At 37.4% G+C, this 19,428-nt stretch overlaps 1 protein-coding gene across 3 annotated transcripts in view; it reads left to right on the top strand.

Annotated features, from left to right (window-relative positions):
* Positions 1 to 19,428, top strand: part of stau2 (staufen double-stranded RNA binding protein 2) — a 211,545-nt gene that overhangs the window by 132,427 nt on the left and 59,690 nt on the right. For 2 of the 3 annotated variants that reach the window (XM_052023204.1, XM_052023203.1), the window contains one exon: positions 12,958 to 13,071. In XM_052023204.1, coding sequence (XP_051879164.1) covers positions 12,958 to 13,071 — 114 coding nt within the window. Of the gene's footprint in view, positions 1 to 12,957; positions 13,072 to 19,428 lie in introns of those variants that run through there. The other variant, XR_007956897.1, reaches the window with a different exon arrangement.

The following is a 19,428-nucleotide window of genomic DNA, read 5'->3' as shown; positions in this document are numbered from 1 at the left end:
ATTTACTTCTCACGTTATGTCAATTGCCAAATCAATCAGCTAGTTATATTATGTCGTTTACCTATTGAAGTCTTGATAGCAGCAGTATTCTGGTATCAAGATCAAAAACTTGGACATGTTGACAGATATGGCCAGAGGGTGTTCTTCATAGCATATTAGGTACATACTCTATGTTGTGTTTTTGATCGATACACATCAGTAAAGTCACTCCTTTGATGTCTGCTCTATGTTGCCTTATAACAATAACAACACCTTGTGTTTATATAACACCTTTAAAGCAATATGACATTGAGTATTATCAACAAAATTTGTATTGAGCCACAAAAGGAATTATGACCAAATGACCTAAATTTGTCAAAGAGTTAGATTTTAAAGATGAAATAAGAATTATAGAGAAGGGAGGGTTTAGGGAATGAATTCCAGATCCTCATGTCAGAGCAGCTGAAGGCACTATTGCCAGTGATGAAGTGATTAAAATCAGGATACTCGAGGCCAGAATTGCAGGAGCACAGCTAGCTCAGATGAGGGCTGGAGGCAATACAGAGACAGGTATTTGCAAAGGAGAATAAGAATTTTAAAATTGGGGCATTGAGAGCTACTGTAGGTCAGCCAGCAGAGGCTGATGGGTGAACAGGACAAAGGCAGTAGAGTTAAGGATGAGTTCAGATTTACAGGAGGTGAAATGAGGGAAGCCAGCCAAATGTCAGTGCATTGGAGAAATAAAATTTAATGGTTTTATATTTATGTTTGCAACTGAAACAGTGATCCCCAATTGATGGAGCAGCATCAGCAGTCCAATTTCCTGTTTCTGCTCACTGCACCTCTGGAAATACATATCAGATGAGAAGTAGGTTTTGGCAGTGATCCTCCTTTGCATGAAGAAGTAACCTGGTAATATCCAGCAAGATAACAGCAACTACTTTGTACCAAATAGTTGCCAGCTGCAATGCGTCTTTAACCTTGATGACGGGAGGTAAAAATAGAATTGAAAGTCAGAGAGGAAACACAGTTATTTCTTTGCTGCAAACCTCTCTTTTAAATATAATTTTATTTTGCACTTGGAATTGTACTCTACTGGGGACTGATTGCAGCCATGTTAAAAGGAAGAAGCTTGTTTTTATTCATTTTATGCACTTTGACATAAAAAGAAAAATGAATAGCTTTTACATTAAATAATTCACCAAGGAGTTCTTGGTTACCATGTGGCCTAGATTATAGAAGGCCAGTTGGCTGCCTTTCAAACCGTATGTAATAACAAAGAGGAACAACAGCAAACAATAGGCAAGTGCTTATGTGAACTGATAATTGCGGATGTTAAGGATTATCAGCTTGGTGGGTGCAAACCACAGGAAGTCATCGGTTCTGGTGAAATCAGTAAAATACCATTCGAGGATTGAAATGTATTGACTTTCCCTGATTTCTTTGGTCTTACACATTCAGTGTTGTATAATATGAAGCCTGTGACATACAGAGTGGTATACAAGTTACAGTTACCCCCCCCCCCCTTCAAATTTTGATATCACCTTGGCCAGTGATCACTGGGGAAGCACACTGCCTTGTGTTATGTCTCCTGAAAAACTGTAAATACCACAATAAATAAACGGAAATAAAATTCCATGAAACGCCAAAGTATACTTTAATATGTAAAAGCTGAGTAGTACATCAGAACAATTTTTTGAAAATGAAATCAGTAAATATATTAAAATAACCTATTGAGAATACATTTCTCAGTCAAAAAACAAGATGCTGGAGGAACTCAGCGGGTCAGGCAGCATCTGTGGAGGGAAATGGGCAGTCGATGTTTCAGGTCGAGACCCTTCATCCAAGTCTTTTGAGATTTCAGGTTCACAAGATGTCCAATGATAAGAGTAGCCATTGCTGTCAATTCTCTGGCAATAACTGAAAAGATAAAAAAAATAGGATCATTGCAGATGCCGTCCCACCCAGTTGGATGACAGTGAAAAATTATTGGAGGAAGGAGCAATTGGGTGAATTGTGATCATTGCTAGTGTTTTTTAAAGCAGTTAATACAGATTTAGCAAATGTACAGAACATGATCTTTATTAAATTCACATGTTGCTCTTAGCAATCTGGAACTCTGTCATCCCTGTTGAATGTGACTGAGGTCTTGCATCCAGCTATTTCCAACTACATAAAATTAAATTGTACACTACACTTTTACTTATGTTTGCATGATGTTTTCTGAATTATTATTCGAAATTTTCATTGTTACCGATGAGTGTATATGAAAAAATTGCTGTCAGCATGCACATGTAGCTTTTTATTCATTTTTTCTCGGAATATGGGAACTGTTTTGAGGCTGGTGATTAATGGTTTTGTGTGAAAAATTCTGCCTTGGATTTTTACTCTCCTCTGATTGTATTCACAACAGTATTTTAACATCATCTTACATTGGTTGTTCTATTTTCTGAGAGTAACAATGGTCTTACTCCAGCAGCTTGGACAATTTGATATCCTTTCCAAGTGCTTTCTGTCTGTTGCTTGAATATCTGCATCTGTGTGATCTGCAATTTCAGCTCTTGCCAAGTTGTCTCAGATGAATGGAATGTTGAGCAACTGATTTTCTTCTTGCCTTGTGTGATGGAACATGATTGTCTTCCAGACCACATTGTGCTGAGGAATGGGACCTGTTCCTATATAGCCATTAATTGTAGTTGATAATACTTCATAAAAAAAATTAATTTTTTACCACCATGTTATGAAGGGAATTTTTTTTTGTCTTGTTCTGTGATTCCAAATCCTGTTATTGCCCTTGCAAACCTGTGAAACATTTTCCCCAATGGGTCAGAACTAAGAATGACTGAGAATGTGCATCAGTGGCATAAGGTTCGGCATTGTGGTGACCATCTTGTTAGTAAACAACCATGTTGTAGGTGTGCTGAGCATTGTTGTTTATTTAATCATATACTTTTGACATTGATTAACTTGCACAGATTCTAATTGAGTAGATTATTTGTGAGTAATTCTTGTCTGTTCTTCAACTGCAGGCTTAACTGGTAGACTTACTCACTTACTGATATAACTTCAAGAAATCCAACATACTGCATCAAAAATTGACAGCAAAATTTAATTTTGGATGATATGCATAGTGTTCAAAATGACTGCGCCTGCATTCCCAGTTCCTCGTACTCATCAGCAGTGTAAACTCTCATGGCTTGACCCCTGGATCTCGTCAATTATACAGATTCACTGCTGAACACGATATAGACCAGTAGTTGTTTTCTTTATTGCTACACCCAAAAAAAACTGGGCAGACTCAGAACTATACACAACTATAAAGTGGAAATGCACATAGTATTTTTTAAAAAGGAAATGTATTAACATAGCATTACAATATCTTAGGATGATTTGCTTCCACTTTTGTGGATTCTAAGGTGGCTCATGAAGCCAATGTGACAACCTCATTCTCCTCTACAGATGGGGCACGAGGTCTCTGAGGAGGTGAGGGGGTTGGTAGTTTTTGAGGTGGTGTGCTCCTTCCACTGGTTATCCAGGGCTTCTGCATGGTCCACATTTTCCAAGGTCTAGGTATTGTCAGAGAACAATGTAGTGCAGCTGGGGTAGATTCCTGGATGGTGTTTATCTTGCAGGCGTTGAGTATAAGACCCATTCTCTTATATGATTCAGCTTGTACGTCAACAATGGTTTGGAGCTGGCCTCCAAACGTGTGCAAATGCAAGCACCCTGTGCATCCTGGAGCTCAACTACTGAGGTTCAGGTGACCTTGGTTCTGGACTGTTATCACTGTGGGCTGAACAATTTTGCCATTAGTTCTGGAGATAGCTCCACTCCTGCGGCAAGTTGGAGGTGAATTGCAACTCTGCAACGTGAAAGATTGAGAGGTATTTGGAGCAAGGATCAATCTTGTTTTAACACTGGTCTTCAGTGAGGTTAGCTCTGTTGTAAGCCCATTGGTTATTATTATGGCTTGCATGCCAGGAATGATCAAGCGTAAAATGGATGCAAGTGTCTGCGGGCAGCCAAATTTGAGGGGGATATTCCACAGTCTCTCCCAAAAGATGGTGTCAAAGGCTTTGGTGAAATCAAAAAAAGGCCATGTACAGTGGCTGGCATTGCTTCCTGCATTTTACCTGGAGGTGTTGTACAGTAAAGATCATATCCACTATGCCTCCAGATGAACAGTCGATACCGTCATTCAGGGAGAGGCCTTTTGAGCACTGGGAGGTGGCGCTTGTGAAAGACGTTGTTGACTTTCACTGCAGCACTAAATGACAGTTCTTTGACTAATCTTCCTTTGTCTGAAGACATAGTAAATCATCTATAAGTTGGGTGTCATATCATTTTGCAATACCTCCCCTTAACTGATCATTAAATAAAGCTGGTTCCTGTCTCTATTTTCATTGTTACCTGAACAGCCTTTGCAAAGCTGACACATGTCAACAAAGTACCGGTAGCGGTAATGAATGCAGGAGCATTTTATCCCATGTGCACACTTTATATTTAAGTTTCTGCTTTCCTTTAAATTCATCCATCAGCTCTTGTAAGCACTTCTCCAAGGGCTGTTTACAAATGAAAAACTCCCAGTGATAAAGAGTTTGTCACATTATATATGTCACGCTGCTCCTATAAGATCAGCTGCGGTCAACAGGCTGATACTCAGGCAGGTGATAACATGTAGTCCGGTTAACACACAATTGGCAAATACAGAGAACTGGCTTTATTTGTGTGGAATGACAACAAGTGATATTGGTGTGTTTGGTGATACTGTTCTGGTGACAATAATAGAAATGAAGGAATATTTTGCGCAACACCATGATCATAAAAAGCATTCCTGTTAACAAATAACATTATTGGTATCATAATTTGAATTCATTGATCATAATGTGACTAACACTATCACTATACTTAGATAATTTTCTCTTAACCAAATGCTAATTTAAACCGCAAAAACTTTTCTTTCAGAGAGTGGGCTGTTTAGAACCGATAAATCTTTTAACTGGAAAGAGGCTAAAGGTAATAGGTCTGGGATGCAACTAGTTTGTGCTGTCAGAGAACAAACAATTAGTGTCAAGTCTTATAAATTGTTTCACAGTACATAACTACTTGAGACCCATGAAGAGTATTTGTATCAAACACATTTCTTTGACGTGATGATTGGGTAATATATCACTTACAAATGTGTAGTTCCATTTCCCTCCTTAATGATCTAGTCAGAATCCTTTTAAATTGTGGACATTTTTCACACTCTCCTTGGGACAGTCCACAGGGGGGTGACCACTAGAAATGTCTGATGGACGTGATGTTAGTCTGGGTCCTGCTGGGGTTAGTAAAAATACTAAATTTAGTGGTCGTACAAACATCAAGGAACTCCAGCATTGCAGGAAATGGCTTAGTGCTTCAGTTTTTTGGAAACCTTTATTCCATATAGAGTTGGGGGTAGAAGGATGCCCAGTTCTCTTCATAACTAAATGTATGCATCTGGCTTGATTTAAGTTATTATTAGTAATTTTTTAAAATATGGAATCTCTACACAAGGGTGAAGTCTGTTTTATTTATATATTCTTGTTGTCAATGCTTCCAATGCTTTGCTCTGGAATTTGAATTGCAGTTTCAAATAGTTAGTGTGGTCCCAATGGATCAGATGAATGCCTGAAAGTGAAAGTATCTTGCTCATACTATAAAACACAGACAACACAGGTATTAAAGAAGCTGCTGCTGTCAGCATCTTTACAATCTTATCTAAATATGGAAATTAAGGCAGACTGGAAAATGGTCCATGTTGTATCTTTATTCAAGAAGTAGGAGCAGGAGAAAAGTTAGCGATTCTAACGAAGGATCAGTATTGATCACTTTTGATTTTGGGGTTTACAAGTTATTTGGATGAATTTAGGGAATACAATGCCAAAATTTGGTGTCAATGGCACAAAGTAATGTGTTTTAGCAAACTGCAAAAGAGAGCTCCAAAAATGTTCAAATGGAAGTAGATTAGCAACACATGCAAACTATAACCTAGAAGGATCGAGATAAATGGGCTCATCTGAAAGAGCACTGAATGTCAAAAAAGTTTGGCAAATGCTAATTATAACAGGTTTTGATTGTGTGAATGGAAAAAGACTTTTTTTTGGCTCAAGTACTCACCTAACCTGCAGACATCCAAGTTTCATTATTGTAACAACATACATTTATACCTTTTAGGCCACAGTTTTTTTTTAAGTTTTTGAATTTTGGAGAAGGGTCTTCAGACTTCTGAAGTTCAATCCTCTAAATTATTGTCAATTTTCCGGCAATAAATTTGGCTGAAGGACTCTTATTTTTGGTTGCAAAATTCTATCACTTTGCTACAATAAAGATCAGATCAACCAAAGAGTTAGAGTTTTGTTTCTGATCTGTGTTGATTCAGCTGATCCTAACTATGACATTTGCCAGAATGGTGAAAATGACTGTATCACATTTTTTTTTATACAAGTGGCAACAAGAACAATTTGATTACCCTTGACCTCTGCAAACCAACCAGAGAATGTGTGGAAAAATACCCAAAATGTAACAGGTAATTTTACTCTACAGTTAGGTAAAGATGAAGGACCCTGGCTGTGTTAGCAATGACTTAGTGTCTAGCACCATCACTGGAGTTAGAAGGTTGTTGGTTCAACAACCATTCCAATGACTTGAACACAGAACTCTAGGCTAACGTATTAGTATAGTAGTTAAGGAATGTTGACTGTCTGGGGTACTGTCTTTCAGATGTGACTAGATCAAACCAAGAGAGCCAAGAGATTAATAGGATTTCCTTTGTGTCCCAGTGGTCATTCATTACAATGGTGTTTCAAATATGGAGGGCACAGCAGATTGGCACAGAATCAGTGCCAATCCACTGTGCCAATCAGAATTATTGGTTGCTGGGTGTAACCATCATATAGTCATGGGTATGATTACACATCAGCTCGTGTGGTTCTCGCATTTTGAAGTTCACTTGGTCCCTTCAAAGTGATGTGAATGTAGGCAGTGGCACCCGACACCATTAGAAAACCCTTAAGCCTTCTGAAAGGAAACCCTGATCCTGTTCTTCTGAAGTGGAGTGTGCCTGGGAACTGGCCAATGAAACAACAAAGTGTGTGGCAACTCTGCCTCATTAAGGTGGTCTTAAAATATGCATGATACTGCTGCTAGATACAGAACAAAATCAAACTCATGTTGGTAGGCTATAAAGGCTGAAGCCTTTATGCTCCTGGCTTAAGCAGGTGACATCCCCAATTTTTTGCAGAGTTTCCATACACTTCACTCCTTGTAGGGATGCACTATAGAATTGCTCCCTGAACACACACAGGACTCTTGCTGGAGGACTTCCTCTATGTCCTCCTTCTTCCTTATCACATAGGTTGCCCTGCTCTATGTGTCCTCTCCTAATTTTCCCTTCCACTGTTTGGAGACTGTGCTATAGGACATGTCTAGGAGCAGCAGAGTTTTGCTGAAGTTTTGAAATGAAGCCACTCATTGCTTGATTCTGCCACATTCGCTCCTTCTTGACTTCACAAACCATAACGAGATCTTGTAACACCATATAGTAGATTACTCCACCCAACATACTCCTTATCAATCGGTAACTAACTGATAAATAAATAGCATGTATAATGGTGGAATGGAGTTGAAGGAGGGATGATGTTGGTGGTCCTTGCTGCTGCTGAACAGTGGATCCTCCATGTAAGTTGAGCACAACATTTAATCATTCAGGTGCACTTTGGCACCAAATCACCATTGACTGCCATCATGATCTGCATATCCTGCAAACCTCTGACATGGGAGAACAATTCCTGTCACTGCATCTTTATTATTATTATTATTAGATCCAATTATAAAATCCAATAATAATATCCAACATCACAGTATGTTGGTCATCATAACTTGAACTATAAATAACTACATGTTTATCACTTAGCAAATTTGAATAAATTTAACAATAAAATGGCTCAAACAATTGGTACCACACAGATAAACTTTGCAGCCCGATGTTCACAGTATAGATGAAGGACTGATTTGCTTTTTCTTGCTAGAGCATTTGAAAAGTAACATCACTGCTTTCTTTTCCTTTCCTATCCCAATATTTTATCTTTACTTCAGTATTTGTGCAATGTTCTGTACTCCCTGTGATCAAATATTAAATGCTCTAATAATTATCTACATGAAAGAATTGTGAAAAATTTAAATTTGATGACTACCTCTTCACTGCTGCCCAATTATAGGAAATGGAAATGTTCCACTATTCATTGGAACTCTTCAGAGAAGATAGATTAGATGATTGGCATCAGTTGATGAGCTGTTATTGGACACCATATCAATAAAATTAACAGTTTTCTCACAAGAACATTGTGTGTTCTTGGGTGTTGAAAGAGATTCAACTGTGACCTCCCCCTCCCCACCCCCCCAGAACAGCACATCATCATTGACGATACAGACTCATACTTAAAGAATGTCTATTTGATTGAAGCACTGAACTGCAAAACCAATTCTGCCAATTTCTGGCTTCCTCCAGGACCTTGATGGGAAAATCATAACCACTTAGACTTAGATTAATTTCTTTACTAGCATTAATTACTGGTAATGTTACCACTGGGACTTTTGCCAATACTCTGGCAAAGGTAGTAGGGGTTGACCAAGAGATATTTCATTAACTCAACCTTCTGTGGCTAGCACCTAGGCAAAACATTCTCCACAACTTTCTAAGCTCAAGTGACTGTAAACCTAGTCTATGTAACTGAAACGCTATTCAACCTATTAAGCCTTGGTACTATTCTGATGAACCTGTGATGTATCTTTTCAAGAGCAGTGCATCCTCTGTGAGGGCTGGTCCCAAGAACTGAATGCAGCACAAAAGAGAATCAAACCAAGGCTGTCTACAACTGAAGTATATTTTCCCACTCTTTGTGTCCCAACTTCATTACACAAGAAAGTCTATTCCTTTTTCTTTTTATATCTACCCATTAGTTATTATTTATTTGTGTAAATGGATACCAGAGTTCCCTTCTACTATCCATGATATCAAAACATTAAGGAAATCTTCCAATTTTCCTTTATAGGATTAAAAGTAAATTATCTCTTACTTCCCCATGTCAAATTCCGCTTGCACATTTTGCTCACTCAGTTTTTAATGTTTTCTATAAATTCTTGCTTTCGTCTACACATCTTACTGTGCTACCTATCTCCGTATAATCTGTAAATTTGGACAGAAAACTCTACTTTTATCCGAACACGAACATATTTAGTTAAAAACGAAGGCTCCATTCCTGGTCCATGGAAATCATCGCTTGTCACATAAAGAATTTTTACAGTTGAGTGTTCTCTTTACTTACTTCTGTCTATGATTTCAGGAAAATGATTTGCTTTCATCCTGTCTTGTTTCAGATCCTTATTCTGTTTCTTATCCAACAAACAACAACCAACCCAAGAACAAAGTTGCCTGAAATTCTGTGTGCTTTTGTTTTTGCTTGTTCACGTGTGGAGTGTTATCAAAGGAAGTCTGCACAGATAACATTGTAAAAGTTACCTTATCCACAGTGCTAGTGATTACAATATATAACCAGGTTACACGGTCGTTTATGAATCCATTCTCACTTTCTGATTACACATCCGCTCCCATGTATTCAGTCATTTTGAATCTGATGATAGATTCCTCTAACATCCCCACAACTGTCAGGAGGGTTAGGTTTGATCCCTGTTTATCTCTTTTTCTCTCTTTCTTAACACCCCCCCCCCCTTTTTACTCTCTCTTTTAAATAATTGAGTGACATTCACAATTTTCAAATCTAAACACAATTCCTGCATCCTCAGGTTCTTTAGAAAATTGTGTATTGCAGCAAGACGTTCCTTGCCTATTTCTTCTAATACCTCATTGTGAAAATTGTCTGGTCGTGAAATCATCAAATCCTGGAGACTTTCTTCTCAGAAATATAATATTTTCTCCTTTACCATTTTCTTTACTTAAATGCATAAAAAGGACATTTGAAGTTTGCGATGCTCTGCAGGTGTTTTATCCTTTTCTTCTATCCTATTTACTTAAAGCCAAGTTGATTCTTATTGTTTCTTATATTAAGGCTTTTAGGACTCTCTCTTGCTATGTTCATAATTTTTATCGCATGGCACTGTAAAAGGTGAAAGTTACATAACTGAGAGATCACCAGAGGCTTTTTCTTTTATTTTTCCTCTTATTGCAGAACATCTCCCATCAAATGCAGCCATAGCTGGATATTATGTTTCTTTGTATTTTAAATGTATGGCAGCATTTCTAATTTAATTAGCTGCTATATATTTTGGAATTCAAGACAAATTGTTTTTCACAATGATTCTGCTTGTTATTTGCTATTGAATATATTCTAACCCTAACTCTAACTTTTCCTGAAATGTTGACTGTATTTGTCTCCAAAGACGTCACGGCTTGACCCGCAGAGCATTTCCAACATTTTCTGTTTTCATGCCAGCTTCTCCAGCCTAACCTTGCATCTGCAGTCCCTGTTCTCTGGAACTATTCTAGTAAATCTTTTCTCCATCCTCTCTAAGATCTTCAAATCCTTCCTAAGCTATAGTGACCAGAATTGTACTCTATTCTCCAGTTGTGGTTTAACCAGCCTTTTATAAAGGCTCAGCATAGTCTCCTTGCTTTTATAGTCTTTGCCTCTGTTTATGAAGCATAGAATTCCATTTTTTTTAACCGAGCAGTCTCTTAATATGTCATGCCCTTTTTCAAAGATTTATGCATATTCACATCAGTCCCCTTGTCGTGTACATCTTTAGAACAAGGCCATTTAGTCATATTGTCTCTCATTCATTTCATGAAAAGAACACTTCTCCAACTGTTAAGCACGGGGATGGATCGATCATGCTTTGGGCTTGTGTTGCAGCCAGTGGCACGGGGAATGTTTTACTGGTAGAGGGAAGAATGAATTCAATTAAATACCAGCAAATTCTAGAAGCAAACATCACACCGTTTGTAAAAAAGCTGAAGATGAAAAGAGGATGGCTTCTACAACAGGATAACGATCCTAAACACACCTCAAAATCCACAATGGACTACCTCAAGTGGCACAAGCTGAAGGTTTTGCCATGGCCCTCACAGTCCCCCGCCTAAACATTATCAGAAATCTGTGGATAGACCTCAAAAGAGCAATGCATGCAAGATGGCCCAAGAATCTCACAGAACTAGAAGCCTTTTGCAAGGAAGAATGGGTGAAAATCCCTCAAACAAGAATTGAAAGACTCTTAGCTGGCTACAGCAAGCGTTTACGAGCTGTGATACTTGCCAAAGGGGGTGTTACTAAGTACTGACCATGCAGGGTGCCCAAACTTTTGCTTCGGGCCCTTTTCCTTTTATGTTATTTTGAAACTGTAAAAGATGGAAATAAAAAAAGTAATCTTGCTTAAAGTATTAAAGAAATGTGTCTTTAACTTTATGCCTTTTGGAAATCAGGTCATTTTTTTTTCTCGCTTAGCTGTTCACAGTAACAGAAATTTTGACCAGGGGTGCCCAAACTTTTGCATGCCACTGTATGTGTGTAATTAACTTCTTGGCTTGTGTGTATTCCTCAGAATTCTTCAAAGCTCTAGATTTGATGTTGGGTTTCTCGTTTATACCACAGTTCTGGGAAATTGTGGATGATGCACGCTGAAGGAAGTGTAGAAAAATGTTAAGGTCGCAGCAGTAATTATTTCTCATCATAACTCTAAAAGCTCAACAAGATGTAGTGTTTCAGTAGTTCTTGCACCAAGATTAGGTTGTAAAACACTGAAATTGACATTAAATCACTGTTTTATTTGTAATATCTGGATGATAACACTAAGGTAGTCTGTGGAAAAGCATGCTTTCCATGGAGCAATTTCTGGAATTCATGTTGTGAATGACATGTTGTTGTCAGTTTTTAAAGTAATGATGTTGTACTTTTTAAGTTTTGCTGTCTTTACAACCATGAGCTCTGTCCAATGTAATGCAAACTATGTGATGAAAGTTTTTAGAATCCTCTGCATCTCATAAATAGAGGTCAAGGTTTGAAAGTTTTATATCAATGTTTCATTTTACTGATTTGACACAACTGTAATATTTACATGTTTGATGAACAGTTCAAATAGTTTATATAATTTCATAGCCTTTACAGCATAGTGGAACTACACTCTTAGTTCATTGAACTATAGAGTAAGAGAAAACAGTCTAAAAGTGTGAATAAATAGTAGGACATAAAGCCTATTGGAGATCTATTAAACATTAAAATGAGGAAAAAATTCCATTTACAAAAATATGATCCAGCAATATTTTAACCAGTGATCAAATCTTCTCCTCCCTTTCATAGACATGGTGACAGAATTCTTTCCTATTGAATAGATAATCATCAAATAATATTTCTCTGCACTGTATCAGGGAATTTTGTAGATAGTTGAATTGAATTAGACCCTGACAAGTCGAAGCCTAACAATCAACCATACTATTTTCTCCAGTGTAAGGAACTGAGAAGACTTTTATTGTTGTTGATTGTCCGATTTTTATGCTGTTTATTTAAAAAAATAATTCATGCACTTAATATAACAAACATTTTAGATACAAATATTGTACTTACTTGTGCATTCTTTACCTGTATTTTTGGCTGTAATGAAGTAATAGGACCTTTAGTTGATTTGGTAACTGAGCACTTAACATAATCATGGAAAACTTGTAGGGACTTAGTAATTCAAATCAATCGTAGGGCAGTGGCCTCTAGGAATACCTCAGAAGACCATTTCCTATTAAGTCCCCTGCTTTCATCTGGGCTAAAGCATTCAAACTCTTCTGTATATATGTTTAATCCTGAAAAAAAACTCATTGCAATTATATTTGCATAATTAAAAATATACAGTGGCAGTTTATTTTAGCAAATCTAATGCTGACTCTAATTTTATTTGAAGCATGTTACAACTTGGTCATAGATTTTATTTCTGTACTATGTATCATTATTCTTCTAGGTGCAGTACAGTGATATGCAGAACGGCAAAGAATGTATGACGTACCTGACACTTTCACCTGTGCAGATAACTTTTCACGGCATAGGAAGTTCCATTGAAGCTAGCCGTGATCAGGTAAATGACCAAAAATATAATCTATATTAAAAGTGATAACAATTGTTACATTTTTTTTCTATTACCTCATGTGTTACTAGACTCAGAGGTCGACTAGCAATCACAAGCATGGTAAGGGCCATAAAGTCGAGCTGATTGGTAGTTAATGGTGAAATGCAAAGCCATGATTTTTTTAAGTCCTTTTCTTTGCCTGCTTTATCTGTGTCCTGGCAACATGTGATCTGAGAAAAATTGGGTGATTAAATATCAGCAAAGTGTGAAATTTGTGTCTTTTTCTTCCAATGCGTGGTTAAGTTCTAGGGGTGGGTCTTCCATTGCTTCGGGATTGCTGGCCGCCTGCCCCAGGCTACACTGTTGCCTCCAGCACATTTGTCCTTGGGCGCCAACACTTTGCATGATGGAGTGCAGCATAGGGGACTTCTTAGTGCAGGCAACCCAGAGAATGTCTTTAACAGTCAGTGTGAGCCAGCCACCCTGTCAAAGCTGGTAGTATGGTTGTGGCCATTGAATGTTTGTGAATCTCATAAATGTTCAATAAATATCTTTGATATTTGCAAGCATACAATAAAACTCAGAATGTGTGGAAAAAAATCTTTGTTGAAAAAATTTAAATATTAAAGTATTTCCCTTTACACACGAAAGATCAATTCAAATCATTAAAGTTGACTTAAATAATAAAAATACAACTGCCCTTCTCCCTTGAGCCAATGTCTCCCATTTGTTTGAAGGGGAGCTGTCAGATTTAATACAGCACAAGTAGATTTTCAGCCTGAGAGCTGGGAAGTCTGCAGAAGATCACGTTGCTCCATTGGACTCCATAAAGAATCCAGTGGTACAACACAGGCAGTTTACAGCACAACTGCTAATTTAAACCAAAACCAATGTTGGAAATCAGGATTTCTGCGGTGATCTTGTTGGCAAACCCGACAAAAGCACAAGTATTTTAGAGAAGATCTGTCCTGTAGATTTTACCATTTTTTATTGTAGCTATATATTTTAATAGATACCATTCAAAAAAAAACAAGTAACTGGTTTAGAATTTCCTTGGGACTTGAGGTGAAACTTTGCAGAAGATTTGGTTTTTTGACACAAGTATTAGATTTCACCAGAGTTGGAAATATTGCAGAAAATGTAATTTAACTGAAAACTCATTATTCCTGAATTAATTACAGTATAATACTACAAAGATAACATCAGTTTCATTCAAGCATTAATGTAGGAGGACTAGATTCATTGTTGATCTTTATTGAAGCATGAAATTAACTCCACAGAAGATAGAGTCTACTATGTTCACTTGCTCTGATACTAAAGCTTCATATACTTTTGAAGGCTTTTTCATTACCACAAATAGGTTTACCATTGTATGTTGTAAATGAGTAACAATTTTCATTATGATAATAAACAATTTGTTATATATATCATGTTTAAGCTACTGTTGCATGAAAATGCTAAATTAGTATGAGAAAGAGTGGAAATTGCCCTCGTAAAAGATTGCCCTGTTGGCTCCCAAATGCTATTCCAATAAAAGAAAGTAGCCGTTCATGTCCAGCCAGGAGAATGAACTATAGATTCCTAAATGGGTTCTGGCACCTTTGATTGATTTACTGGGGATCTATTTGCTTCAGTGAAGAGAATGAGGACATTTGTTCTTAAAATAGTTGATGGTTTGCCCCTTTCCCCTCCCCCAGCAGCATAGCTAAAGACTAGAAAAGTTATTCATCAGTTTGAAAAGTTTAAAGAACAGGTTTGAGAATTAGCCATCTGAGATTTAATCTGTGACTACAGGGGTTTGAAGATTCCTAAAATCATTGGTCCACACGATCTCTTGACATGCAGAAATACCAGCAAGGATTAGTTAAATAATAAGTAAAATGTTATGTTGCAGTAGTTTTTTACCATTATTCTGTACCATCTTGTTTAAGGAAGTTTCTCCAGTTTCTTATGCCTAAAATTGTCAAATATAACTGCAAGTTACCAAGTGGATCTAGACATTTAGGTCAAAGGTGGAACTTATTGGGGTGGATGAAGTAAAGGCAAGATCATCAAGTGACTGGAAAAACATAAATTGAACATTAATTTGTTGATATTTTATGCTGATATTCTACTTCGTTCTCGGTAATGACAGCCAGTTCAAGGAAAGGTTGGTACTGCTTGTTCCATATATTTAATGAAATGATCAGTACAGCTTTTAATGCTTGTAAATTGCTCATTACTGCAAATATATGATTTTGTTAGTGGTTCTGAACTGAACATACCCTTTCATTCATCAGCTGAGAAATAATGTTTTTAAGAAATGTTGATATCAATAAATTTATCTTCAGAATAGTACATTCTATTTCTGTTCACCCTTTGAATTGCACAGTCGGTGCAATGAACTGTGATGAGTTTACAGTATATGCTGTATTACCTTCTACTCTTTGGCCCACACACTTAAAAGTTTAAAAATACTTCATAGGAAAATACCAGTTTTACATTCAATAGCAATCCATTCTGGGGTGGTTTGACCTAGTTTTCCAATGCAAAATCAAAAATCATTTCTAACCTTTTTGTTTCCCCCATTTCGTTTTTTTGTTTAACAAAGATTCCTAAGAGATCAGACCATGTCAAACTAACATAACTTACTTTGACCATAGCACTTATTCTTTTCTAGAGGGGGAATGAACCTCCTGGTTTAGTTGCTTTCTCCCTTTTTATGGTGATGTGACCTGCCCAAGCATCATGATAACTGATTGAGGAGACAGAAAGGAAACTCCTTGTACAGTAAAGTTCTAATAACCTGCTATCTGGTTGTTCAGAAATGCCAGTGGTTCGGCATCTGGTTCTCCAGCTTGTATTACCCATGTTCTGTTTAAACTCAACTGGGGCCCTATTTGCTTGTTCCACACAAACTCACTGGGGCCCTGTTTCCAGCACTCCTTATAAACACACCAAGGCCCCATTCCTATGTTCCTTATAAACTCACTGGGGCCCCAGTTTCCCACATTTTTAAACTCACTGGTGGCCCATTTCCCATCGTCATTTTGAACTCACTGGTGCTCCATTTCCTGCACTCCCTTTAAGCTTACCAGATTTTGTTTCCCCCATCTCTTTGAACATATCCAGTTCTCTGAAAAAAATTATGATACAATTGGTTTGCATTTAAAAAAAAATTGAATTACAAGTGGATTGGGTATTAATACGAGTAGCATGCAATAGTTCAGGATCACCAAAATCCCGAGGGTGCTGGATGTTTTAATGTACACCTCTGTCACTGAAATATCACAGTGGTAACTGGATTCAGTCATTCTCACTGACTACAAAACTGTGGATCCCATACACAACAGCAACATTGACACTTTTCACTTTTTTTCCTACCTAAATCTATTCATAATTCTATACCAGCCCCCATCCCAAAGCTGAAAATAAAATTAAGTACTCCCCATGTTGAAGACCAGTTTACAACTGGAGCTACATGGCAGTGTATATTTGCAATAATAATCTGTAACAATTCATTACCTTTCTTTAATCATAATATAGAAAGCAAGCAATGATATTCAAATATCAAAAAGGCATAATTATAAAGACATGTTCAGTAGAAGCAATGGACTAAGTTTTTTTCACGGACCATTGACACCTGTTTATTAACTGGACAGTCACTGACAGTTCTGATTCATGACTGAGTGACTGCTGGACTGGTCTTCAAATGAACCCTGTGGTGAGCTTTCTACCGCCTACTGGATGCAGATTGTTTGAAGTTTCTTTTAAACATTTCTAAGACATTAGTGCAGCAGGACACCTCCGATGGGGTCCTTAATGTCACCAAGACAGCAGCTGTTGAAATCTTTTCACTCTGGAATGAGCTGTCTGTTTAAAAAAAAGTCTATTCCAGTTAAAGAAATGCCCAGCATATTACTTAACATTACTTTAGGAAGACAAAACAGGAATAAAGTAAGTCTGCGTGAGAGTGGGCATTTTTTATACTTTTAAAGTTGCGCACATACCAGTAATACATTTTCCACAGCATGCAATTATAAAAGAAACTTCTGTATATCATCAAAGGATTATCATTTCAGAGGCACTGTAAATGCAATCACTATCAGAGGATCTTGTAGTGCTCCAGTATTATGAACACAGTATTTAATTTCAGTTTTGGGACAAGATTGCAATTCAGAAATTTGAATCTATGTATGCAAGTTTAGAGAAATATTTTAAAAATCTTAGTTTGTGAATGGTAAATATTCCATCCTGTCATCAAAGCTGTGTCTTCTCAACAGTTTCAAACATTCAAGGCGGATGTAATTAGTTGGCCACTTGAAGTAGCTGTTTTATTTTGGATATATGACAAGAAAAACCAGGAATTTGTTATTTCTTGTTGTTCTCCATCCCAGAAAAATCTTGTCAGTTGTATAATTTCTACATCATAATTAAGAAATGTTGTAATGCTCTGTGAGCTGGCTGCTTGCATTCAGTATATATTAGTATGCAATTTAGTTGAACCCAGCATTGCTCGCTTTTTAATTACATTTGTAAGCTGTTTATTAACCTAATTCCCAAAAAGTTAATAATATATTAATTCTGTAAATGTCTTGCCAGTTGGATCATCTTTTTAAAGATGTAATGTAACTGCACATCTACTGCATTTGGGTTATGATTCCATTGGTGGTAACTTAAACACAGTAATTACTACCTTTTGAATTCCCAGACACAGCTTTCCACAGATTTTCTGGGATACCACAAATGGGCTAAAACACCATTTGAGGATGCCAATTAGGGAAATCTACGGAAATGGAGGATGTTATCCCAGTGAAGTGAAATGCATTGAAGTGGAACTTAAGTACCACTTCCTGGCCACTCATCTTCTGTCCCATTTTTGAGAGTGCAGAAATCTTTTACAAGAATGGAGTGATCGGTTTGCTGAGGAGTCAGAAAAAGTAGGTGAAAACCATAGCCCTTTCAATACACTCCTGCCACCGTTCTGATGATAACACAGCCGAAGGAAAGACCTGGCTGAAGAGGGGCAACGTTGTCCTCTACGTTCCACCTCATAAGAAGTTAAGCATCTGCCTAGCCCAAATCAGCAACAGCAATTTAGGAGAGGCAGGTATTCCTGGCTATGGAGAGTCATGCTGCTGCTCTCACAAGAGACTAAGAGGCCAGTCTGCCCAGAGAAAGCAATGTTCTGGTCTGCTGAGCATCAAACGTGGGCAACTTCGGGGGTCCCAGCATTGTAACATGTGTTTTAACACTTTAATGCAGAGAACAAATTACTTGGATTAATTTGCCACTTTTCTGAATAATCTTTAAAAAAAATTATCTTGAAGTTTTCTATGCTTCATAGTGAGCAAGTCTAATTTCCTTAAACTTTCAATATAACTTTGCGTTTATACTGGAACTGAAAACAATAACAACCTCATTTATTCCAGTCTGGCAGAATTTGATTGATGGTGGCTGGAAGTTAGTATGTTGGTACATAAGCACATTCAGAGAGGAGTTCTCTTGGTTAATGTTGGGAACACAACAAGCTTTTATATTCTGAAACACTTTAATAAACTTTGTCTGAGTTCAGAAAGTTCCAGAGACAGTCCAAACAGCCATCGGCTTCTTCAAAAGCCTATCCTCAACTGGTAAGTGTTCTCTATCGCTGTTCCTCTTAATTGTCCCTGATGTTGTTCCTATTGCTCAGTTCCTATTGTCTGCTACAGTCCCTTCAGACTGAGTTTAGCTATAGTTTCAAATCCTTTGGCATTCACAGCTATAATCTTTGGGTGAAAAAGTTGGATCAGTAGCACACTTAGATTCTGTTTCTGTTCCAAATTGATGTTGGATGTGCATCCGGACATATAGCTGGCAAGGAATGCCAGTGGCTTTATTAATGAGAGTGTTGGCACATGTGCACAGCCAATACCTACTGGAATTGTGCAAAGTAGGCAGATTTTGAACATGTCATTGATTGCCATTTTGAAGCTCAATACTCCAGCTAATGGCTTCACTTAATAATGCCAGTCTGAAAAATGTGCCAGTGGCAGGAAGAATCCCACAACAGAACTATTTAAAGAGAACATCAGGTTAGTTAACAATTTGATTTCTGCTTGCTATTGATGATTCTATGAATGTTCTAGAGTTCATTAAAGCTATAAATTCTACAGGGAGCAATGTGTCAGGTGCTGAAGGAATTTGTCCTACTTTGGGCTCTCAACAAGAGGTTTGGGAAGCTCAGGGAACAATTCTTCTCTAACTTTAGCAAGCAGCCATGTGTGAAACATCCATGCATTGATAAGAAAGTCCTTTTTGAAATGCAGTACCTGCTACATTTAAATTGTTAGCAGTGGAAGGTGATAACCATGGTTGATCTTTGTCTGGAGCTGGAGGTATTTGCAG

The sequence above is a fragment of the Pristis pectinata genome, chromosome 9 (genome assembly GCF_009764475.1).
Source record: "Pristis pectinata isolate sPriPec2 chromosome 9, sPriPec2.1.pri, whole genome shotgun sequence".
Taxonomy (NCBI): domain Eukaryota; kingdom Metazoa; phylum Chordata; class Chondrichthyes; order Rhinopristiformes; family Pristidae; genus Pristis; species Pristis pectinata.
The sequence above is the reverse complement of the archived record's forward strand: the minus strand, read 5'-3'. Positions and strand labels throughout refer to the sequence as shown.